General features: G+C 33.2%; 1 protein-coding gene across 15 annotated transcripts in view; it reads right to left on the minus strand.

Moving 5' to 3' along the window:
• Positions 1-1,321: 1,321 nt before the first annotated feature.
• The window catches only part of LOC149773729 (adenylate kinase 9-like), a 117,598-nt gene continuing 91,892 nt past the window's right edge, over positions 1,322-27,027 (minus strand). For all 15 annotated transcript variants that reach the window (XM_089946212.1, XM_089946211.1, XM_089946198.1 and 12 more), the window contains 7 exons: positions 25,031-25,177; positions 17,100-17,317; positions 14,671-14,826; positions 12,687-12,888; positions 11,257-11,355; positions 5,667-5,884; positions 1,322-3,219 (listed from right to left, as the gene is read on the minus strand). In XM_089946212.1, the coding sequence (XP_089802338.1) occupies positions 3,008-3,219; positions 5,667-5,884; positions 11,257-11,355; positions 12,687-12,888; positions 14,671-14,826; positions 17,100-17,317; positions 25,031-25,177 (1,252 nt within the window). In that variant the 3' untranslated portion in view covers positions 1,322-3,007. The remainder of the gene's footprint in view (positions 3,220-5,666; positions 5,885-11,256; positions 11,356-12,686; positions 12,889-14,670; positions 14,827-17,099; positions 17,318-25,030; positions 25,178-27,027) is intronic.

Raw genomic sequence — 27,027 nt, forward strand, 5'->3', positions numbered from 1 at the left:
ACTTGTTATGATCATTAGTGGCAATATAAATGTACCAAAACTTACACTGAGTACTGTGTAGTATGACATTGCTAAGCAACTCAACATAATGATGCATAAAGAATTCTATCTTTTCTAGAACTGAACTACTCACAGCAGTGTGTACTATAATGGGATAATGCTTTCACATGCAGTTGAGTATATATAAACAAGGATTAACTTTTCAAACATGAACTGTCTTTGCAATCAATCACTGGGTATGGTTAATTTTGTTTACAGTAAATGACATGCAAAGTTTTTTCAATTTAATATCCATTAAGTGACAATTTTTAAAGTGGGATAGTATTCATTAAAACTGAGACTGTGTTGTTCCCAAAAGTTTCAGAATGTTTTCAGTTGTTCAGTTATTAGTTTAATGACATTCATTTAATTTATTGTTCCAAATCAAAGCAGGGACCCCTGAGTGGTCTAAAGTGTTCATTGTTACAGATCACTTCCATCTCACACCTCTGTTTGTGTGGGTTCGAGTCTTGGGTTTGGCTAATGCAGGCACATAAGAAAGCTTGTCAATAGCTTCCTGTGTGTTGATGGTTCACTGCAAAGTTGCAGTGGAAAAATAATGTATTTTCTAAAACAAAATTTCAGTTTAGCTTTATAATATCAAATTCCGGACATTTTGTGACAAAATGTAATTTTCAAGGAGGTATCCAGGATATTTTCAATGAATTCAAATTCCAGTGGGATTTGAGGACTGCCTTAAAATCAGGAGAACCCTGAATTAAAAGAAATATATATTGTAATGAGAGAGAAATACCAAGAAAAAAGCACATTTTGATAAAGACTGGGACATTTTTGGTCTACATATTATACTGGCAAGACAAAATTAATTGAAGTTGTAAAATTTGTACTGGTTCTTGAGAAAATATATCAACTGTACTAAAATTGCAGGCTCAAAAGGAGAATGTTTCAAAATTCTTGTCAAATCTAATGCATAGTAGTAACTTTAATACTGTATTACATTTCTCCACAGGAATATTTCTGTATACAAACAATAAAGTTTGACAATAGATATATAATGATGAAAGACACTGCATGTATGTGTCAAGTTGATGTATAGGGCTTTCCATGGCATTAATTCAAGTTCAAAGATGCAAACTATTCTGAAAATAATATGACTGGGATAAAATTATGTTGCTTTATGAAAACCCTGATAATTTACTTTAATTTTCTTATCTAGAAAGCTTTTTATTCCTTTTTATCTAAATATCATATAAACTTGAAAAGGTCACTGTTAATGACACAAAAGCAATTTGATCCCTGAACATTTGCAAAACAAAAGCTGTACATGAAAATTATTTTTATTTTGCTTGTTCAGTACATTTATTTACATCAGACTGTAGATGATAATCAAGCTACACAAAGAATACTATGAAAATATTATGTATCACAGTTTTTGTAAATATAACATTACAATTCTGCTGCTTCAGAAAACTAAAAATTTTTTACCAGAATGCTGTATTACAAGTTTTACACATAATGGATAACTGTTACAATATGAAAATAAAAGTAATATTGTAAAATTAATCTTCTATTGGTATCCAACATGTCCTACTTGTTCATTAATCAACATATTTCTTCAAGTTAAAATACTCGAAGAGAGAACAAGGCACCATACTAATGCTGAAAACAAGGTCAAAGGGAAATAACTCCATAAACGTTTTGTACTGCAATGCACCCATCAACAGTGTTTGTAAATGTTGAACTTAGGAATGTTTCAAGATTGCTAATCGGATCCTGTCTGTCCAGTGCTAATATAATGATTAGTGGGATAAAATTTCAGAAAAATGACAATTCTCAATTTCCATGTATCTTTCATACTCACTATCACAGAAAACATATGCTGGAGACAGATTATCATAATTTAAAAATACAAATGACAAGCAATTTAGTCATAAATTTTAAAACACATATCAAATGTAGAATTCTGCAAGGAGAGTACACACAATGTTAACATTCATTAGGATGCAGCAGTACATATATGCATTGGCCAACTTTTAACGTATGAGCTTTAAAAATCTTGCTGACATAAATAAGAATGAAGACAGCAGTCTGACCACAGTTATCTCAACTCATACAAATATATATACAGATAGAAACAGAATGATTTATTCTAACATATTAATGGTGAAACAATTCTATAAGTAATGGCAAATTTACACAGAAAATGAGTTACAGAAATTGGTATTCATTTTTTAAATACCTTATTTATGAATATTTAATTGAATCAATCATCATGAAAACAGTATATGTAATGAAAAATCCACTGAAATTCTATGATGATGGACAAAACCAGACACAGAGATAAAATATCATCAGAGAATTTCCAAGGCACTAAAGGGAACATACAAGTAGCAGGATAAATATTAAGGCAAACATTTTATAAAACTTTATTTTGCTATGGAGACACATAATGCTTCTTCAAATTGCTCTATTCAAATATATCTCAGCACAACAATCAATGTGAGCATTGTATTGTTTTACAAAAAAAAAAAACACTTTCATTCCTACAAAGTAATTTCACAATCCTTTAAGATACATTTTTCAAATATATTCCTTGGTCATTAATTCACAATTCTATTAAGAAACATTGATCTTAAAGTAATTAAATTCAACCTATGTTGTAAAATACATAATGTGATTTTTCTAGATTTTACAAAATGTGATTTTTCTAGATTTCTTTCAGATGATATATTTCAAAACATTATGGGAAAAATATGCCACCAACTTCCCCAAAACACTGGATATATAAATGCTAAAAAAAATATTATGAATGGACATGATGTGGACAAAACTATTATTTAAACTTTTTTTATTATCATCTGACCATATTTACAAGTATTCAAGCTTTCAGAGAACAATAGTACCAATATATAAGCATGAGATTTTATCGTATCAATACAGTTTCCATAAAAATTTTAATGTCAAAGATTGCCTTAGGAAATTCCTTTTGAAACTGGATGTATGTGGATTATGAAATCCATGTTGGTGTTGGCTCAATTCCACGAAGCGCAAAGAAAGTATTCAATTTATCATCAAAGTCTTTAGGTCTTTCCTTGGGTTCTTTGTACCGCACAGTCATGTTATCTCCAAGGTACTTAATCAGTTGACAGGTTTCCTCAAATCGCTGTAGCTTTTGCTTGTACTTTTTCTTTACATAATCTGAACTCTTGGGGTTAAATGCTGAAAAAAATAGACAAAGTTGCAAAGAAAAATAGATTATTGAAGGCTGAAATATATTCTACAATTAAATTATAAATTTATATAGAACAGTTTAAATAATGAAGGAAAAGAGCAGAGGACAATTTTGTATGGAAATTAGGATTAAGAATATACCAATAAAAATATATACTTGCTTATAAGACGAGTCCAACTGCAAACTGCTCAGACCCATATCTGCTGTCACATAATGTGCTGGCAGATCGAGGTCAGTGCAGTTTGTTAAGAGTAATCAGTAGAACAAATAACATGGACCTTGATCTGCAGACACATAATGCTATGGAAGATCAGGATCTTTGCTGCTTGCAGTTGGAGTTGACTTATAAGCAAGTATGTATGGTAGTTAGCAACCACAACTGTTCAAAAGCTATGAATGTATAAAATAAAATTGTTGAAAAAATGTTTGGATGTTTAAAACATTGAGAGGTTATCAGGTATAAATGATAATAAACTTTATCCAATATCTTGATGATATTAGCAAATTACTCAGAAAATTTATGGGCAAGTGTCTTGGACCACATGGCACTCAGGGCCCATTCAAGTGATAAGAGGCTTAGACAGTTGGATGCAATACTGACTCATGAATACATCTGTATGTAAATCATGCACATAATGAAACTCATATGGCAGTTTACTCATATAAACCTATTTACCAAGTTTGATGAAAATTTAATCGAAATACAGTCTCTAAAGAGGTAACAAGTTAATTAATCGGATGCATGATTACCCAATTAATATGCAAGAATCTTTCTCATTACAGAATCTGGCTTAGGTCTTGATAAATTAATCATAGTTTAATCAAAACTGAGTCAGAAATATCGTCTCCAAAGTGGTAAAAAGTTCAGCCCATCTAACACAAGATCACCTCAGTTAAATGGATCGATCTGAATTATTAATCAATTTATGCAAGTGTCCAAAGATATTAATATATGCCTATATTCCAATTTGATAAAAACTGTATCAGAAATATTGCCTCCAGAGTGGTGTGAAGCTGAGCCATTCCAATGCAGTAACACATTATTAAACACTTTTTAGGTATGGTCAATGTTTATGAAAGACTCTCACCTTTAAAACCACTCACAATCAGAATAAACCACCTAATGACAGACATGTATATGCTTTCTGGCCTCCCAGGCATATTTGTCAAAATTAAACCAATTTTAAAAGACAAAGATCTAGCAAATACAGGAAAAGAGACGTTATAGAGGAATAAAACAAAGGCATGGACACTGATGTGCTAACATTACTCATGGAATATCATGAATGCAACATTTTTCAGTCCTTGAATACACAAAATAGCAAATATTAATAACAGTTTCCACTGATTTAATTATTATTATTATTATTATTATTATTATTATAGTCATGAGTCGATAAAATACCATCTATAGTTATTTATAAGTCAAAATAAGGCCAAATGGGTGGTATCAAGTTCATCCAATCAAATGCAAGATCACCTCATTAATATACATAAATCTGAATCATAGTAAAACTTGTTTATCATCTTGACAAAGTAAGCCAATTTAACATGTTTACTCACAATCAGATCAGAAATACAGTCTCAGGAATGGCAGCAAGTTCAGCCAATCAAATGCAAGATTATTCTTGCTCATTATTCAAAGTGGCTGAGATCTTGATATAAGCCTATATTCCAAGTTTGAAAAAACGTTTGAAAAAATGTTTTATCAGCAATATGGCCCCCAGAGTGGTAGCTAGCTAAGCCATTATGACATAAGATGACCTCATTAGTAGGAGTGGATCTTGCTAATTAGCCAATTTGTCAGAGATCTTTACAAAATAAACTAATATACAATGTCTAATCAAAATCAGATCAAAATATGGCAGTGGTAACAAACTAGCCAATCAAATGCAAGACCACCTCAGTGATACACTGGGATCTCATTCTGTATCCAACTCTTCTGAGATCTTATTGATACAAGCCCATATTACAAGTTTGATCAAAATTGGATCAGAAAATATCTCCAGAGTAGGGATACAAAGTCAGTTTATTAATGGGAAAAGGGATTTGGTTCTTACCAAGTGCTTCCAGGATCTTGATGATAGAATTCCATATTCCAAGTTTTATCAATCTCAGATCAAAAATAAGATCTCCAGAGTGGTAACAAGCAACTGTTGGCAGACACATGATACACGATGGGCAATGGATGAAACATGACACGCAATAGATGAAGGGCCATACATTTGGTGGAGCTAATAATGTTTATAAAATTCTCATATAGAAATAAACCTATATGTATTCTGTCCTGCAATGGACAAGATTGTTTTTCATTTTTTTCTTCAAAGATACTCATTTTTTATGAGATTCTGAAATGATGCTATGAGCGAAGTCCAAAAAAGCCTAAAGCACATTTTTAAAATGCTGTAATAAAAGTCTAGTGTCAGTGCATTACCTTTGAGATGATATGCCACGTAGAAGAGAGCTGATCGAGTGGCACTTAGGAAAGGATACTTGGGCTTGATGTTTCCAACAGCCGTTAATGCCTTGATGAGATTGGTGGCCACAGTCTGTTCCATATATCCAAGCATGGGCAGACCTAATAGGTTCAGACTCTCTTTTGGAGGAGGTAGCTTGTGAGGCAGTTTGAGGTCCCAGTATTTCTCTGGCAGTCTGAAAGAGATCACACAAACTTATTTTACTGGTCACACCATAAATATTTTAGAGGATAAGAGCCTAGCATATGACAATACCACGTAAAGTACTAACAAACTATGCAATCAATTTACTTCACTAATTACCTTAATGAACTATTCCTACATTATTTGCAAACAGTATCATGTGGAAGTGTTGATAAACACTGAGTGACTTCCTGATAAATTGTCATTCATAAGACCACATCATGCTGACCTGGTAATCACAGGTGTATAATTGAGGATTTCAGAATGTTAATAAATTATTTTGCACATAAGTGACAATTTCAGTATGTTAATAATTATTTATGACTGTTGTTGTTGTTGTTGTAGGGTTTAAAGCCATTTTTCAGCACACGATAGGCTATACATGGCGGCCAGTATTTAATGGCGGAGGAAGAACCTGGGAAAACCCTGGAAAGAACCACTGACCCACGAGAAGTTACTGGCAAGCTTTCTCACATACCCACATTAGCCGAATCTGAGACTCGAACCCACACAGACAGGTGAGATGGTAATGATCCGTAACTGAAAGCACTTTAGACCACTTGGCCACTCGGGGCCCCATTTATGACTGTAAATTGAGGTTTATGTGCTAAGCAGCAGCAGTCAGTAAAATGGATATTTGCAACAGCAAAACTGCCATTACTTGTAATGTCTCCATATCTTTCAAACAAGCCTATTTTTTCCATTCAAAATATTTTAATAAATGTTGTCAAAAACTTCTACTCATTGTTATTTTGTCAGAGATGCAACCTGTCAAAATGATGTCAAAATTTCCTACAGTACATGTATATTGTGAATTTTATTACTACAAATTATGATGCATTACCAATCAGGAAGATGTTACATTTGCTTTACTGCTACAAAGTTTGATGTATGACCAATCAGGAAGATGTTACATTTGCTTTACTGCTACAAAGTTTGATGTATGACCAATCAGGAAGATGTTACATTTGCTTTACTGCTACAAAGTTTGATGTATGACCAAGCAGGAAGTATGTTAAATTTGTTGATGTCTGAGAATGAACACTTTTTACTGCACAGATGATGACATTGGATGTAATCAGATGTGGAGGAAGTCTTGAGATAACAACTAATCTGACTCAATGATGCCAAAACTCGTGATCCAAATGGGGATGGCTGAGGTACAAAATGTGCATTTTACCATTGTACTGCCTAGTCTATGTGTATCTCCAGGACAACTAAATTCCATGAAGACATTAGAGCTGTTTTATGATCAGATACATTACTCTTTACAGTTATACACATTGTTATGTTAATAATGGTTTGGGCCAAAACATAGTAGAAACTGTTTTAAATCTGTAAGTTTTTGACAAAACTGATTGGTTATTAAAGACTGACAAATAAGTATTTTATTTTTTTCATAAATTAAAATTATTTATTTCCATTCTTGAGATTATTATTTATGTAAGTATATGTATCTGGGAATTTAATTAAATTTTATGTGCAAACTATGAACTATCAATACACTGAAAACATACTGTGTCTGAACAACCAGCATTCTTCAAAACAGTATTCAACCAAATCAGTTGGTTCCTGTCACAGAAGTATCGGAACGTTGTGATAACTACATGCCTTTTTTTAAAAATAACTCTTTAATGTACTGAAATTGTCAGATAATGAGGAAAAGCAGATATCTGAATTCATGGTTTGTGCCTACTGGAATTCATATTTTATGACATAAATAACAAAACAATGGCTTCGAAATAAATATATAAACTGATTTTGTATGACAGTACATTATATGGTACATAAGTAGATGGTAAAGTATAATATATACCTACTTATAAGTGGAGCCCAACTTCGAATAACACAGACCCTAATCTGCCATAACATAAAATATTGTATATATCCACTTACAACTGGAGTCCAGCTTCAAATAGAACAGTCCCCAATCTTTGAATACATAAAGTATTGTATATACCTACTTATAATTGGAGTCCAATTTCAAATAACATAGGCCCTAATCTGTCGTCACATAAAATATAATGTTTACCTACTTATTATAAATGGGGTTCAACTTCAAACAACACAGACCATAATCTGTCATCACATAAAGTATTGTATATACCCACTTATAAGTGGAGCCCAATTTCATCACATAACGTACTGTATATATCTACTTACAAGTGGAGCCCAATTTCATCACATAATGTACTGTATATATCTACTTATAAGTGGAGTCCAATTTCATCACATAACGTACTGTATATATCTACTTACAAGTGGAGCCCAATTTCATCACATAATGTACTGTATATATCTACTTATAAGTGGAGTCCAATTTCATCACATAACGTACTGTATATATCTACTTACAAGTGGAGCCCAATTTCATCACATAATGTACTGTATATATCTACTTACAAGTGGAGCCCAATTTCATCACATAATGTACTGTATATATCTACTTATAAGTGGAGCCCAATTTCATCACATAATGTACTGTATATATCTACTTACAAGTGGAGCCCAATTTCATCACATAATGTACTGTATATATCTACTTACAAGTGGAGCCCAATTTCATCACATAATGTACTGTATATATCTACTTATAAGTGGAGCCCAATTTCATCACATAATGTACTGTATATATCTACTTACAAGTGGAGCCCAATTTCATCACATAATGTACTGTATATATCTACTTACAAGTGGAGCCCAATTTCATCACATAACGTACTGTATATATCTACTTACAAGTGGAGCCCAATTTCATCACATAATGTACTGTATATATCTACTTACAAGTGGAGCCCAATTTCATCACATAATGTACTGTATATATCTACTTATAAGTGGAGCCCAATTTCATCACATAAAGTATTGTATATACCCACTTATAAGTGGAGCCCAATTTCATCACATAACGTACTGTATATATCTACTTACAAGTGGAGCCCAATTTCATCACATAATGTACTGTATATATCTACTTACAAGTGGAGCCCAATTTCATCACATAATGTACTGTATATATCTACTTATAAGTGGAGCCCAATTTCATCACATAATGTACTGTATATATCTACTTACAAGTGGAGCCCAATTTCATCACATAATGTACTGTATATATCTACTTACAAGTGGAGCCCAATTTCATCACATAACGTACTGTATATATCTACTTACAAGTGGAGCCCAATTTCATCACATAATGTACTGTATATATCTACTTACAAGTGGAGCCCAATTTCATCACATAATGTACTGTATATATCTACTTATAAGTGGAGCCCAATTTCATCACATAAAGTATTGTATATACCCACTTATAAGTGGAGCCCAATTTCATCACATAACGTACTGTATATATCTACTTACAAGTGGAGCCCAATTTCATCACATAATGTACTGTATATATCTACTTACAAGTGGAGCCCAATTTCATCACATAATGTACTGTATATATCTACTTATAAGTGGAGCCCAATTTCATCACATAATGTACTGTATATATCTACTTACAAGTGGAGCCCAATTTCATCACATAATGTACTGTATATATCTACTTATAAGTGGAGTCCAATTTCATCACATAACATACTGTATATATCTACTTACAAGTGGAGCCCAATTTCATCACATAATGTACTGTATATATCTACTTACAAGTGGAGCCCAATTTCATCACATAACGTACTGTATATATCTACTTATAAGTGGAGTCCAATTTCATCACATAACGTACTGTATATATCTACGTATAAGTGGAGTCCAATTTCATCACATAACGTACTGTATATATCTACTTATAAGTGGAGCCCAATTTCATCACATAACGTACTGTATATATCTACTTATAAGTGGAGCCCAATTTCATCACATAACGTACTGTATATATCTACTTATAGGTGGAGTCCAATTTCAAACAACATAGACCCTAATCTGTCATCACAAAAAGTATTGTATATATCTACTTAAAAGTGGAACCCAACTGCAAAAAAAAAACATAGACCCTAATCTAGCATCACAAAGTATTGTATATAACTACTTATAAGTGGAGTCTAAATTCAAACAACATAGACCCTAATCTGTCATCACATAAAGTATTGTATATATCTACTTAAAAATGAAGCCCAACTACCAAAATAACCATAGACCCTGATTTTCCATCACATAGTGCACAGGTAGATCAAGATCTATGCTGTTTGATCTACTCATTACTCCTAATTACAAATACCCAAATAGTATGCATTATGTGATGGCAGATCTGGGATTGTGCAATTTGCAGCTTAACTGGACTTCAAAGTGAATATTTGATTTATAGTTACCATATATATATATATATATATATATATATATATATATATATATATATATATATATATATATATATATATATATATATATATATATATATATATATATGTATCTGGTAGCTAAAGAAATTCACTAAAAAATTTGTTCCCAAACTTTAAAAAATGATAAAATTTTCCATGCCTCCAGCTGTTTTAAATACTCAAATATTTATACAAGCATCAAAATGTCATACATGCCTTTGATAGGATATCTTCTTTGGCTTGTTTTGTTTTGATTGTAGTTGTACAAATACATCCAAATAAATGAGGAAAGAAAAGATAAGCAGGAAGTGTAGGTCCTACGTGGACAGCTCAGTCAAATGAGTAAGCAAAGCTGCCATTACCATGCTTGCAAAATGGTTACTCCAAAGTGATTATTTCAATTTATGGTCAATTTGGGAATGAAAAAGTTGTTTATGTTCATTATATAAATCACATTTGGACTAAAACAATTGGGTTTTGCTTCCTTGAGAAGTATGCCTGTAGCATTATTATGTTGTATATGTCAGTATGTCAAAAGACGGTTGAGCTGAGCAGGTAACCCCGATATTTAACTCAACCAATAATTAGACCTTTTCAGCAAATGCTTGCATTGTTCAGTCAGCCTGTTTAGGAATTAGTCATGATGGAGATAATTAATTAGTCATGATGGAGATAATTAATTAGTCATGATGGAGATAATTAATTAGTCATGATGGAGATAATTAATTAGTCATGTAAGTTGATCAGACAATCAATGCCCATTGAAGAAGTTCAAAATACAAATGTCCTAAAACATTCATCATGGTAAAAATAATGATTGAAATAGGGTGGTTAAACTTCCATGATGTCCAAACATCAATAGTAGATATGATATATATAATATATTTAGTTTCTGTTTAAATGAAATGTAATCCATCCATCTGTCTGCCTGTCCATCCATCCATCCAACCAACCAACCAACCCAACCAACCCAACCAACCAACCAACCAACCCAACCCAACCAACCCAACCCAACCAACCAACCAACCAGCCAACGACTTACCTCATGAACCTGAGAAGTTTTTCCTCTGATTCACAATAATAGAACTTCTTTCTGTACTCCACAATAAATTCAGAGCTGCCAGGAACAATGGCTTCATATCTGTTGGATGGAAAATAATGTGATGATTACAAAAGAGTTTTATATATTCAAATACCATAGATCTAAACCATTACAGAGTGTATATAATAACAAAAAGGCTCCATAATCTAAAAATTATTGTGTTTTTCATTTGATAAAGTTTAAGAATAAGAAATAGACAAATAAGTGTAAATTTGTGTGTACTCATTTAAACATGATGTGTGCAGTTTCAGTTAAGTTATTCCTTGATGCTAGAAAAAAGTTAATCAAATATTATACTTAAAATCTTTTGTGTATCTCTAGCTAATGCAAACAGTGTTTGTCATGCACACATGGCTAAGTGCAGCGGCTTAGTAACATTAATTTTAAAATAACTTTAAATCAAATTTGGGGCCCTGCGTGGCAGACTGGTCTTAAGTGCCTGTCAGTATTTGAGGGACATAACTCTGAAAAATGAATTTGAGCATGATGACAGAACAATTTGTTCATGTTTTCCTGTTAACAATATTTGCCAAGTTTTGTGAGAATTTATCAGAATTTGTGGTACATTCAATAATTATTATATTGTGAATATAATTAAGACCTGAAAGGGACATAACTAAGATCTATTTAAGACCAAAAAGGAGATAATTTACAATAAAATTCAACAGAGGGCAATGACAGAGTAAATTCACATATTTGTCTGACAAGATTCAGGGCAATCATCAAAAGCTGTGGAACAAGTTGCAAGAATTATTATACTACAGTATATGGATTTAACATCAAAAAGGGGCATAACCCTCGAAAAACACCAAATCACAACAACAGTCTGATACACACTTGCTCTTTCCATGTCAAGACAGTCAATAAAAAAATGTAGGATTTTATTACACACACATGTACATACAGCAATGACAGACAAACCAAATGTTACATGCCCCTGACACATTTGGCAAGACACAAAAGTGTATCAAACATGGAATCAAGCCAGAAAAGGAGCTTAGGACTATTTTGTATAAACATATATGGTGCCCAGGGAAGGCACTCTTTAAAAATATATTCCAGGTTACTCTGATTATTCAAAGAGTTCATATGAAAATGATACAAAATTCTAAATTGCATCTATGGGTGACTACTCCATACTGAAAGTGCCTTCCTTGGGTCCCAAATATATTTTACTGGAACAGCGCTTAAAACTTTATGTACAGTCTGATATAAATCTTTAGCCTTCCTATCAATTTGTATTAACCAGTTGTCCATCATCATTCTGACTAATGTTTATTAATATGGCTATACAAGCCTGGTCATAAAAAACCCAGGACAAAATCGGGTCATAAAAATAATGACAGTACAGACATTACTAAACCACATACCTGAGTTTGCCATCCAAAAAGGTCACAGGACAATATCCTTGTAGCTCTATAACCTCTGAGGCCTTGACCTCATCTGGCATCCTTTGCCGTGGCAGCATGTCATCTGGAGGAAGCTTGTTGGGTGCCATAGGAGGTACATACTTTTCTGGTTCTGCCAGAAATTGGTCCAATTCCTTCTGGCCAAAACATTTGTAATAATGACCTACAATTCGGACAAATGTAATCAAGACATAATCTGGGCTATGAATGAAAATATAACTCCCAGCCTGTAAAATATCAAGTGAAAACAAGCAGTAGGTCCATATTCTTCTAACCTTTTGTGTCTGAAACTCAAAAGGTTCAAAACCTTCATATGAAGAACCATACTTAAAGTAAACCCGACTATTTAAAATTAAACATAACAGTATAATAGCCAAGGTCCTGGAGGTTATACAATTCTAATATTATTCTTATTAAAGTTAGCAAAAGTCAAAATTCTCAAACTTCGTGCCTGAGCTGGAGTTTCATGATGAAAAAATATAGAGAATATGGGATCAGAAGAGCTATGAGGAGAAAATGATGTTTGTTCTGTAGCACCTATTGTCAGCTGAGAAAATCTACACAAAGATTTAATGGACCCTCACTAAATAAAGCATTTGTCATGCTGAGCCATGAAATATAAACTCAAATGGAGTCCAGGAAGGCCATAAACATGTACCATTTTAACTCCTGTTAAGGGGGCCCCGAGTGGCCGAGTGGTCTAAAGCGCTCTTCGTTACGGATCACTGCCATCTCACCTCTGTCTGCGGCGGTTCGAGTCTAAGATTCAGCCAATGTGGGCATGTGAGAAAGCTTGCCAGTAGCTTCTCGTGGGTCGGTGGTTCTTTCCGGGATTTTCCAGGTTCTTCCTCCACCATTAATACTGGCCGCCATGTATAGCCTATCGTGCTGAAAAATGGCGTTAAACCCCACAACAACAACAACAACTCCTGTTAAGCCAGGTCAAACTGCAAACAACAAAATTCCTGATCTGCTGCAGCATAATGTGCCTGCAATTAGGGTCTGTGTATTTTTTTATACTGATTAGACCTAAAACAATGTGTAGACACAGACCTGCCAGTGCACAGTGCACCAGCAGATCTGGGTCTGCACAGTTTGCAGTTGGACTCATCTTATAAATAAGTATATGTAACACCAGACTGGTCACCTTAGGCTAAGGAAGTTTCAATATTAATATTACAGACATTAAAAATTGGAATCCATGCTCATAACAGTATTATATGTGGAACCATGCTTTATCCAGGCAATTGATAGCGTGGGACAAATATACATTAACCTAGATGGCTACAAATTTTTAATCTGGTACTCAAAGATTCCATGGAGGCAGAGATGAATCTAATTAATATTAGATTTGCAATATTTTGCCAATAAAAACATCATAATAATCTGAGTGTCAGAGAGTTGATTTGATAAGAATTGACATCCAATAAACCTTCATATTCTATGTTGTCACTGATTTCCAATTTTCCCATTCAAACATGGTCATAGTGAAAAGTTGAATCATAGCTGGATAAAGAAAGTTTGAACACATGATACTGTATTTCTAATATCCAACAATATAATTTGATGTTACAGAAATTGCTACCCAGATAGCATTTTGATGCTAATTGTAATGTTTGCTTTTCAATACATAATTCTTGAAATATAAAAGAAAAATTTCTCACTTGGTCTGTAAATACAGATTTTAATAATTTTTAGTAAGTAAATAACAAAAACATACAATAAAATGAATGTAGTTGTTGCTGAGTGAAACCAAAATACACTATAATTACTTTAAAAAATTAAAGCCTTTGTTGATTTTATGAATAAAAAAACGATTACTCTCTTAAATTCTGTGATCAGTACATTAACAGTATAATATTCATAGGACTCTATCAACACTACAGTGTGACCTTATTGATAACTGTAAGCTGATATGTAGATACTGAAAAGTCATACCCATTACCTCTGAACTCCACTGCATACTTTAGTGTGGTGTTGGAGGAACAGTCGGCAAGTTCTCCATTGGCAAGGCTCACTGGGCAGTATTGCTGGAAGTCACCCATACGGGCCAGGAATTCTGATGGTGTTATACAAAGGTCAGCAATGGAAGCTGCCTTGCCTGCAAGATATGCAAGTGATATCTTAAAACTTGTACAAAATCAAATATAAGAGGTAATTTTCTAGTTAGTATTGTATTGTCAGAGTTTTTTTGCTATTCATGAGTTGTTTACCCATCACAAGGTTTCATTATGAACATTTGTTTTCTTCAAATTATTACTGGCCAAAAAGTAGACTACGTTTTTGAATGTGTATTACACAATGTGTACCAATAAAAAAAATCATCAGATGAGAATCATAAATTTCATTGGAATGAACACAAAAGCATGAGTCTGTTTATGACATGATGAAAAAGAAACCATTTTTCTAAATAAGCATAAAACCATAAATTACTGTAATGAATTGACTTATACATTCATTAGGAGGCTTCTGACATTGTGCATTCATTTGCATGGAGTCATGATGTCGTTTGCACTAGGATACAATGATTCACTGATGCATCCAGGCATAAATAATTTTGTTATCTCAATACACACATCAATCCTAAATGCGGAGAATTAATTCAAAATGATATTTACCTCATAAAAGTCACTTTTAATCTTCAACAGCAATAAATAATTGTAAGTTATGTATGTCTTCATTGTTTACGTTTACAAATATGACGCATCATATAGATGTTGACGTTTCATCCATCTCTGTGATAAACTGGGAAATTTGTATGCGTGTAACATGGAATAAAAATACTATAGGTTTATGAACATAAATAACACTGTAATCCTGTCATAATTTTGGTGCATCAGTAATTCTATTCAAGGAAAAAACTACATATTCTATCCGTATACATCTTAAATTATATCATTGCAAAAACCATTTTAAGCATTACAAAAGTTCAAAAAAATGAAAGACTGCAAGGTTGAAACTAAACAGAATTATTCCAAAGCAAATTTTCTGTTACGTACAATGTTTTTCATATGTCATGGAAAGAAATGTACATGGTCTTAATTTACCAATAAGCAAAATTATGCCTTACTTTAAGTTATGCAATGTCCTGCAATAAAACCAAAAGCTGATGTCTTCAATAATTTAAACATTTTTCTTGAAAATTGCACAATTTCAGTTGTTTTTGCCAAATTCTAAAAGCTGCAGATATAATTCAATGAAATAGACCAATGCTGTTTTTCTGTATCTGTACTAATGTATTTTATCTCGCTGTCAACTTCTTTTTTTACATGCATGCGTTATTCATGTGTTTCTTATCTAGCCACTTTACATGCATGCGTTATTCATGTGTTTCTTATCTAGCCACTTTACATGCATGCGTTATTCATGTGTTTCTTATCTAGCCACTTTACATGCATGCGTTATTCATGTGTTTCTTATCTAGCCACTTTACATGCATGCGTTATTCATGTGTTTCTTATCTAGCCACTTTACATGCATGCGTTATTCATGTGTTTCTTATCTAGCCACTTTACATGCATGCGTTATTCATGTGTTTCTTATCTAGCCACTTTACATGCATGCATTATTCATGTGTTTCTTATCTAGCCACTTTACATGCATGCGTTATTCATGTGTTTCTTATCTAGCCACTTTACATGCATGCGTTATTCATGTGTTTCTTATCTAGCCACTTTACATGCATGCATTATTCATGTGTTTCTTATCTAGCCACTTTACATGCATGCGTTATTCATGTGTTTCTTATCTAGCCACTTTACATGCATGCGTTATTCATGTGTTTCTTATCTAGCCACTTTACATGCATGCGTTATTCATGTGTTTCTTATCTAGCCACTTTACATGCATGCATTATTCATGTGTTTCTTATCTAGCCACTTTACATGCATGCGTTATTCATGTGTTTCTTATCTAGCCACTCTTTGTTTCAAAACAGATATAGTTGCTATTAGAAAAGTTCCATCAGAACAAACTTAAAGACCTAATAATGTTTCCTACCTGAAATATTCTCAGCATGTTTTTTATTTGTTAATAATTTTCTAATTTCATGGTGTTTGTTTATGTAATAATATTATTATATGTTTTTTTTATCTTATAGGTGTTGTCTAATGTTGTAAAGCGCTTAGAGCTTCTAGAGATTAGGCGCTATACAAAGTCCTCATTATTATTATTATTATTATTTTGACCAAAGATGTGCTGTGTAGGTTTATAAAATATCATTTGCACACTAAATTTAAAAAATATCTGGTTTCAAATAAAATGTAAATTATGAGAATACTTGGACAAATCTTGTTACAGTGCAGTCCACACAGAATTACACCATGTTACCAACACATTGTTCATGTCCTGCACCAGAAAAGAAACTTAACTAACCATCTGATACTCTCTGAAGGTATGTCTGAATTTTTGTGACACTTTCTCGACTAATATCCAAGGCTTTGTCCCAGATCCACCATTTAGACCTTTGACCATCAACTGCTTGGTAGTTCATATGCTCTGTGGTGTACCATTCCTTGACATCACTGATGTTGCTTTTAAAGGCAGCCAATTTCATGGCCAAAATCTGAGCACTGTCATGCAGTGGCAACACTCTGAAAAATTTGTAAGTGCAACCATTTTAATATAATTAAGGTAAATATGATAAAAGTTAAATCAAAATCTCACTATGTAATAATGAATATGATTTTTAAGATAAATAGATAATGTCCTCAAAATTGAAACAATTATATGCCAATCAACAACTTTTGAAATGCTTATTGGATGTAAAATAATATGCAACAATTAGTTATGAAATTAACTCTGACAACATCCACCCAAAATACAATTATTTCCATTTCTAAGTGTACAATGTTCCTTTTAAGAAGACTCATTCAGTCATTTTTTGGGAATGAACAATGTATTAGTACATTAAGCAATGCAAAAATGCTTGACAGGTAAAAGTTATGAAAGAAATGCATATACAGTACTCATTATAAAGCCATGTTGTTTTAGACACAGTGAGACCACTTCATAATGAATTACATATGCATATACAATATTTTCTCATCACAAAGCTATGGTGTGTACTCATATCAGACCACTTCATAATGAATTACAAATGCATATACAATGTTCTCTCATTACAAAGCCATGGTGTTTACTCAAAGTGAGACCATTTCATAATGAATTACATATGCATATACAGTACTTATTATAAAGCCATGATGTGTACTTGTACTGAGACCACTTCATAATGAATTACATATGCATATACTACATATGCATATACATACAGTACTCATTTTAAAGCCATGGTGTGTACTCATAGTGGGACCATTTCATAATGAATTACATATGCATATACAGTACTCATTTTAAAGCCATGGTGTGTACTAATAGTGGGACCATCTTATAATGAATTACATATGCATATACAGTACTCATTATAAAGCCATGGTGTGTACTTGTACTGAGACCACATCATAATGAATTACACTGCATATAGTACATATGCATATACAGTACTCATTTTAAAGCCATGGTGTGTACTCATAGTGGGAACATCTTATAATGAATTATATATGCATATACTGTACTCCCTTATTATAAAGTCATTGTGTATACATATGGTGAGGCCATCTTAAAACGAAGTACATATTATATATAATTGTTCTAACACCTAATGAAATGGAATCTATTACCATATTTGCATTAAACCTGAAACTGTGTTACAATGAAGGCCATTGCAAATTCTTCTCAAGGAAACAAAAGTTTTCCAAATTAACCATAACATACTGAGAAAAAAAATAATTTTTGGTGGATCTATCTTCTGGTCCCAATTTTATAATTACCATAAAAAATAAGGCAAGATTGATAGGAATTCAAAACCACTGTATATGGCTTATATTTATTATATTCTTTATCTCCCCATAACCCCCCTCCCCAACTGCAAACAAGTATGCCAAATGTAGATGATGTGTTGTATTTTGGCAGACAAGAAAAACAAAACTTACACTTTTATATTTTTTTAAACAATGGGACACATTATCCAATCTATACAACTGTATCACCTCTTTGTAGATGTGAACTTGAAGAAAGTAAACAACACTTCTTTTCCCTTCTGCAGAGAGTACAAAACACTTCTTTTTTCTCTTGTGATCTTTACCAACAACAATAAACTGTTTTGATCCTTAACACCAAGTAGTAATTATCTTTAAATATCATTTTGCATGGTGATATAACACATCCATATAAAATAATCATGTGTATTTTTGATGTCAGCCATATATTTATAAAAAAAAGAAGCAAGATTTACTTAATAATGACATGTATGCACTTATGTGGGTCTTAAAAAGCTGTAAAGAGCGATTTTCTTGTATTCAAATAATTGGCCATCGCTTCTGTCATGATTCACTCTACAAGGAAGCACTATTTATTTTGAATCTTGATTTTATCTTTTTTCCTTTGTTCTTCCTTTTTCCTTTCCTTCTTTTCATTTCAACTTAATACACAACATCCTACATATCTCAGCTAATAATTTCTATTTTATCATCTTTCTTTTTCACTCTCATCTTTTATCAACTCCTTCATTCTTCATATTTGTCATTTTATATATATTGACTAAATGCCAATCTTTAACTAAGAAGACTTCACTTTTACTATTTGACAATTTAACATTTTTGTCACTAAAACTCAGTATCATCCACCATATTTTCACATATATTTAATATTTACAATGTTGTTATTGTCATAGGAGAAGAATATTATATACCATTGGCTTTTGTTTCAATCCTTTACCTTCTATATCATACATCTGGTAATCTTCAACTACTAAACAATTATGAATAAAATATGTTTAGCTATTTTAGCAGAATAAAAATTTCAAGTGTAAGCCCTATATAGCAGTTTGAAATTTGAGAAGAAAGTGCCAAAATTAAACACTGTCAATATTATAAATTGCAGTTCCAGTTGGCAAAATTACAAGGATCTATTTTAAGACAGTATGTATTTGCCCTTGACTGCAGGATGCTATACATTTTTATGGAATTATATCTGTTCCAGCAGGTGCTATTGCCACAAAATGACATTATATTATGTCACATGAACATGTATGCTGCATTCTCTCTTGGTAACTATTGGCTCTGTAATATATTAGATATGTTAATATTATATATAACTGCCTTCTTCCAAGGGAACTGTCCTTGTACAGCGCAGTTTGGTGGAGTACAATTTGGGCTTGGGCATTTTACACCACCAATGCATCCAACTTGAGAACAGCTCCATTAGGTCAAGACAATAGTAGAATATTAAGATATTTCTATATTATTGAGCTCAATAAACTTTCATCCAAAACAGTAACAATATTTATCCTTGCCAATACTGACATCATGTTCATTTAGAAAAAAGCCAAAATGTATATTTCCCCATGCCCAATTCCACCTCCACAGGTACCCTTATTTGACAAACAAGGTCAGATCATGTTGCCATCCCATGCCCAAAATGTTTAACATCATGTGAGACAAGGTATACTGTGCTGTTTGTTCAACACACCTAATTTGAGCAAGTGTCAACATCAAAGGCAGAAAACCCCATTTAATTTACCAGATATGAATGAAATAAACTTTTTAATAAATAATACGATACTTTAAAAGTATGCTAATGTAATCTGAAGATCAATCCAGTACTTTTTAATTTTTTTTGACAAATGCCTAAAATGGAGTACTTCTTAGCAGATATAAAAAGATTGATGGTAAATACTTGAGGCATCATGCCATGCAGGCAATGCCACTCTTATTCAGATCATGCCATGCAGGCAATGCCACTCTTATTCAGATCATGCCATGCAGGCAATGCCACTCTTATTCAGATCATGCCATGCAGGCAATGCCACTCTTATTCAGTAACATCAGCATTCTCATTTATGCACTACAACTACATAGTTCAAGTACAATAACTGTTGCACAAACTTCCGAAAAGATCTCCACATGCATGCATGAACAGAAATCAAAGGCACAGATATGAAGTAATCTCTGTATACAATTATAAATTTTTGCAGAGTCAACATAAAAGACTTATTTGGCACATGTTTACAAAGTTCACTTCACAAGTGTATGCAAATTTGTGGTCATGATCTATCAGTTGCTTATCTGTAGTCTACTAGATGATCTATCAAGTAGCTCGCAGACTAAGATACTCTGCTTGGAATTTAACATCAATATCCACTGATATCATTATCCAATTATATTGCACATTGAATAACATGCAACCAAGGTTGTCAAGTTAGGCAATATAAGCATCCTGGCTATTATTTTGTGTATGAAGATTGCATCATACAGAAATTTATTTTAAAAAATTATCTACTGCAGAAAAACAAGAATTTATAATGACTGCTCTGACATGGAGGCTTTGGCTAAAATAAATTTAAAACTACTGCCACAACACGTGAAGATAACCAACACTATTACCTGAACTTGCCTTCAATGAATAGACTATGTGTGTAAATTATATACAGTACATGACATTTTAAACATTATATCAATGTTAATTACCATAGAGTTGGTGTTTCAACCAATGTACCCACTGATAAATACCTGTGCTCTAAAGATGGACCTTTATGGGGTGTTGGTACTACATCCAACTACAACTGTATAAGTTACAATGCTGATCATAAAACAATGACTGCTTTTGTTTTAATGTTATATGATGAATTATACACCAACATCCAGTTTCTCTTAGGGTAGTGGGCTGCAAGCCTTATGTTTCACTGAATAATATCAAAACAATGCTATTAATTGCATAAGAAAGTCAACAGCATGTCATTTTTTGTCCTGGGTTGCAAAACATGAATCAGGTAAGTAATTCATGAAATAACTTCCAACAAATGGGAATAATTGGACGAAATAAATGGTACAATTTTTCTAAACAAATGAAAACGAACAACAAAACCAAAAATCCAATATAAAAATATCTCAACGAAGTTAAAATTTAACTGATACTTTACCCAAAGATCTCAAAGAAGTAAATATTGAATCTAAGAACAGGAAAATATGCATACAGTAAGTTGATTTATATGACAGCTTGACTCTTCTGACTCTGACACATCTATATAATTTTGGATGCTTTAGTTTCATGTCCTGATTAATCCATATGAAGTACTTGTGCAGAATGCAGTGCATTGCCTCGATAGCATTTCTTTGTCACATTAAGTTAATATTTTAAAAAAACATTTGGACCAGATAATGTATTTATCAATGTCAGTACTGAGCTAGTAGTCAAATACTGGAATTTTGCCTCCTGTAGATTCAGATTTCCTGTCATATAATGTACAGCAAATAAGAGTCCGAAATGTTTACTTGAGATCACAGAGAAGACCTGGTTAGCACTGACCCTGATGTACTGTCATATGATGTGCCACCTGATGAAGACCAACACTGTTAACAGTTGGGCAACTAGCATTATCCCTGATGTATGTGACATCAGGTGCTGACCAATATTGTTAACTGCTGAGCAAATAATGTCAGCCCTGAGATACTGTCATATGGTATGATGTCAGATGTAGACCGACACTGTTTAGTAGTTGGAAAAATAGCACTGACTCTTATGTACTATTATATGATGGAATCTCAAATATGGATCAATGTTATTAGCAGTTGGGCAAATAATATCAACCCTGAGGTAATGAAATAGGGTTTGATGTTTTTTATTGGTTTAACGCCATTTCTTAGCACAAGATAGGCTATATATTGCAGCAAGTATAACTAGTAGAGGAAGCTACTGGAAAGCTTTCTCACATAACCACGTTGGTTAAGCCTGAAACTTGAACCAATGCAAATAGAGGTGTGATGGCAGTGACTGGTAAAGGAAAGTGCTTTAGACCACTCGGCTAAAGGGTGTGATGTCAGATGTGGACAGCACTGTTAAGAGTTGGGTGAACAGCATCGACCTTGATGTACTGTCATATGATGCAACTTCAGATGTAGGCCAAAACTGTTAGCAGTTGGGCAAATAGCATCGACCCTGATGTATTATCATATCATGAGACATCAAATTTGGATGAACACTGTTAGCAGTTGGGCAAATAGCATCGACCCTGATGTATTTCCATATGATGAGACATCAAATGTGGATGAACACTTAGTAGATGGGCAAATAGCATTGACCCTGATGTATTATCATACGATGAGACATCAAATGTGGATGAACACTGTTAGTAGATGGGCAAATAGCATCGACCCTGATGTATTATCATATGATGAGACATCAAATGTGGATGAACACTGTTAGTAGATGGGCAAATAGCATTGACCCTGATGTATTATCATACGATGAGACATCAAATGTGGATGAACACTGTTAGTAGATGGGCAAATAGCATCGACCCTGATGTATTATCATATGATGAGACATCAAATGTGGATGAACACTGTTAGTAGATGGGCAAATAGCATTGACCCTGATGTATTATCATACGATGAGACATCAAATGTGGATGAACACTGTTAGTAGATGGGCAAATAGCATCGACCCTGATGTATTATCATATGACGAGACATCAAATGTGGATGAACACTGTTAGTAGATGGGCAAATAGCATTGACCCTGATGTATTATCATATGATGAGACATCAAATGTGGATGAACACTGTTAGTAGATGGGCAAATAGCATCGACCCTGATGTATTATCATATGATGAGACATCAAATGTGGATGAACACTGTTAGTAGATGGGCAAATAGCATCGACCCTGATGTATTATCATATGATGAGACATCAAATGTGGATGAACACTGTTAGTAGATGGGCAAATAGCATCGACCCTGATGTATTATCATATGATGAGACATCAAATGTGGATGAACACTGTTAGTAGATGGGCAAATAGCATTGACCCTGATGTATTATCATATGATGAGACATCAAATGTGGATGAACACTGTTAGTAGATGGGCAAATAGCATCGACCCTGATGTATTATCATATGATGAGACATCAAATGTGGATGAACACTTAGTAGATGGGCAAATAGCATCGACCCTGATGTATTATCATATGATGAGACATCAAATGTGGATGAACACTGTTAGTAGATGGGCAAATAGCATTGACCCTGATGTATTATCATATGATGAGACATCAAATGTGGATGAACACTGTTAGTAGATGGGCAAATAGCATCGACCCTGATGTATTATCATATGATGAGACATCAAATGTGGATGAACACTTAGTAGATGGGCAAATAGCATCGACCCTGATGTATTATCATATGATGAGACATCAAATGTGGATGAACACTGTTAGTAGTTGGGCAAATAGCATCAACCCTGATGTGGTATTAAATGATGCAATGTTAGATGTGGACAAACACTGTTAACAGTTGGGCAAATAGCACTGACCCTGATTTAAATGATGTGATGTGAGATGTTTACCTACAATGATATCAGTTGGACAAATACACTACAGTGCTTTTTCTTTATAGTATTGTTCATGGAAGCCATAAAAGTGACACTTGTTTTAAGTGAGGTGACCTTATGCTGAGGGAACTTCCCAAAAGATCTTCATCATTATAGTGCAATTAAACACACAAATGAAGGATTTAAAGAATCTAAAATCACATTATAATTGGATTTCATGAGATAAGACCTGACAGAAAGTGAAATAAATAAAGTGGCAATGATAAAAACAAAACCAGACCGATTTAATGGAACACAAGACCATACCCACCCTAGTGGGGGTGGGGTATGCTATAGTGAGTGACCAATGAACAGCTTCTCTATATATCTGACCAACCTTAGTACAACTCATTGGAAGGTACTGAATACAGAGATATCTCTATCCTTTTAAACAATAACTCTGCAATCAATGCAGGAATAATTTATCTAGAAACATATATTGTGGCTAAGGTTGAAAAACAATGTTAAAATAATTTAAACCATGTTTGGATTCCATGGACTCTTGTTCATATTACTGCCACAAACTGGTTGATTTGATGGTTTCAGCACATTGTGCTAAGGAAATGAGAAACATGATGTATGTTTCCAAAGGACACACTGATGCAGCTGACCTGGGTTTGCCTAGGTGGGCACTGAACACGTGACTCTTGGATTACAAATCCAACACTCTACCATCTGAACTACTGTGGCCCCTATTGAAATAACAGTGTGCTAAGGATGTGGTATGATATGTTGTATTACCAGGATTGTAAGAAGCATGTTTATGGAAACGAAGTAGGTTTACATTCTTTGATGATGATAAATGATCTAATAAATGTTATAATATATGTGGCAATAAGGACAAATTTTTTTGGCAGCACGTATTTTCTGACCTTTTGGGAGAAATTCGGTCCATTGTGCCCCGCACCATGATTTCCTTGTTGTCTACTTGAAGCTCAATGACACGGACTGGGATGATGGACCTCTCTGTCATAAGCTCCACTTGTCTCTTTGTGACTGGGTAACCATCCAGAACATATCTGGCAAAAATGTAGATAAAAAACCTCAGTACAGTTTCAAGTGATAATATTTAACATGAGATATTTTCAAATCTTAATACTTATAAATAAATATTACTATAGCAAACATATCTGAAAAGAAGGTATAGGCAAGCTGTGCTGTTTTACATTTCAGAACATGAGTTTCCAGTAAGAATAATCAATAAAAACTCGAAATTATTGTGCTAGATAATGATGATGATGATGATAGGTACATACATATCTTCATTCTGTTTCAAGCATGGATATACATGTACATAAGTAATGGATATGCATAATTAATAGATACACATAATTATGCGGCACCCACCATTGACTACAACTTGAAATTAATTACAATGGTCAGATACATCATACCAAAGAGACTGATTTCCTGGGATTGCAATTGATTCATAGATGTGTTATATCACAATTCGAGGAATAATCTCAGACAATTCAGGACTATGTCAAAAACTCACCGTTAAGTTTGATTTCTTGCAGACAACTACATCAACTACATGTCTTGTACAGTGTGACCCTGCCATAATGCGTCTCATGATAACATGAATTCGGAAATAATGCAGCCATAGTGTGGCTCCCGAAATTTTGTATATTCATTTGTTCAAAGTATATGTACGTGAAATAGTGTATAAAAAATTTTATTATCATTTTGGGGAAGAGATGGCATATGAATTCAAATATAATACGATCGTGGTGGGGTTCCTGCAATTTTAAATATATGTATGTGTATTTTTCTCGTACTAGGAACAAATATTTTTTTTAAGTACGAGAAAAAGTGTGTAAAACGTTTACTATCATTTTCAGGAAGAGTTCGAGTATGAAGTTTAATATAAGATCACGGTGTAGCTTCTGAAATTTAACAATTTCAACAGGTTCTTGAAGTGTTATGTCACAATAAACATTATCAGAAATGTTACTTATTACTGATCCATGAGTAAAGCCAGTAAGTCATCTTTGTGATTGTCTTCAATTAATTCTGTATACAATCGTTGCTCAAACAATAGCCAACATGTGTTTCTTCTTTAACTGCATACACAACCAAGCAGCAGACAATGTGGTAGTTGATAAAAGATAAACATCAGAAAATGAAAGCTTCCAACATGTTTGCTGGGCTTGGCGGTGTTATTAGACACAATCAGTTGACCAGTAAATAATGTCTGCTTTATTAGCTAGAAATTGAAAGGGTATGAAATTGTACAAGTGTTCAGCTTAATTTTTTAAAATAAAAGTGACTCGTGACCACTGCAGGTCTACTGTACTTAGTTCTTGGGTTTTACGTGTGTATGTTGTTTGCCTATGTATTCATTGTTAATTTCCTATTTTTTTATAAAATATTTTAGCGTTATGGAAAAGCAAGATCACAAATGCAAGTCATTCTCTGCACTTTGCGCAATGATTAGTATAGTAGTTTTCACACATTTATTTAAATATTCTCAAACTCTGAAGTAAAAGTTATATGCATGCTGAAAGCATGTGTTGATTGTTAATCATTCTTGATGTAGTCATTCAAACGAATAGGCATACAAGCATTAATTATTGGAAATTTACAATGGATAAATGTAAACTGAAACGCATATAAGAAAATTTTAGCAGTATCAAATTTGTACAGACACTGTTCAGAGACCCTGAAATGTAATGAACCATACATGTGCTTCGTCTTTCTTAAGCCAATTTTTCTGTAAATTTTTCCCACTGAATTCAGACACATAATGATCTGAGACAAAACTATTGAATAGTGTAAATATGTATGCAATTTATGCAATGGAATTACATGTATTATGGATTAATTGCAAGCCCCGACTGTACAATATCAGATGGCAAGTAAACAGTGT

The sequence above is a fragment of the Sinohyriopsis cumingii genome, unplaced genomic scaffold (assembly GCF_028554795.1).
Source record: "Sinohyriopsis cumingii isolate HCF-2022 unplaced genomic scaffold, ASM2855479v2 utg000622l, whole genome shotgun sequence".
NCBI lineage: Eukaryota > Metazoa > Mollusca > Bivalvia > Unionida > Unionidae > Sinohyriopsis > Sinohyriopsis cumingii.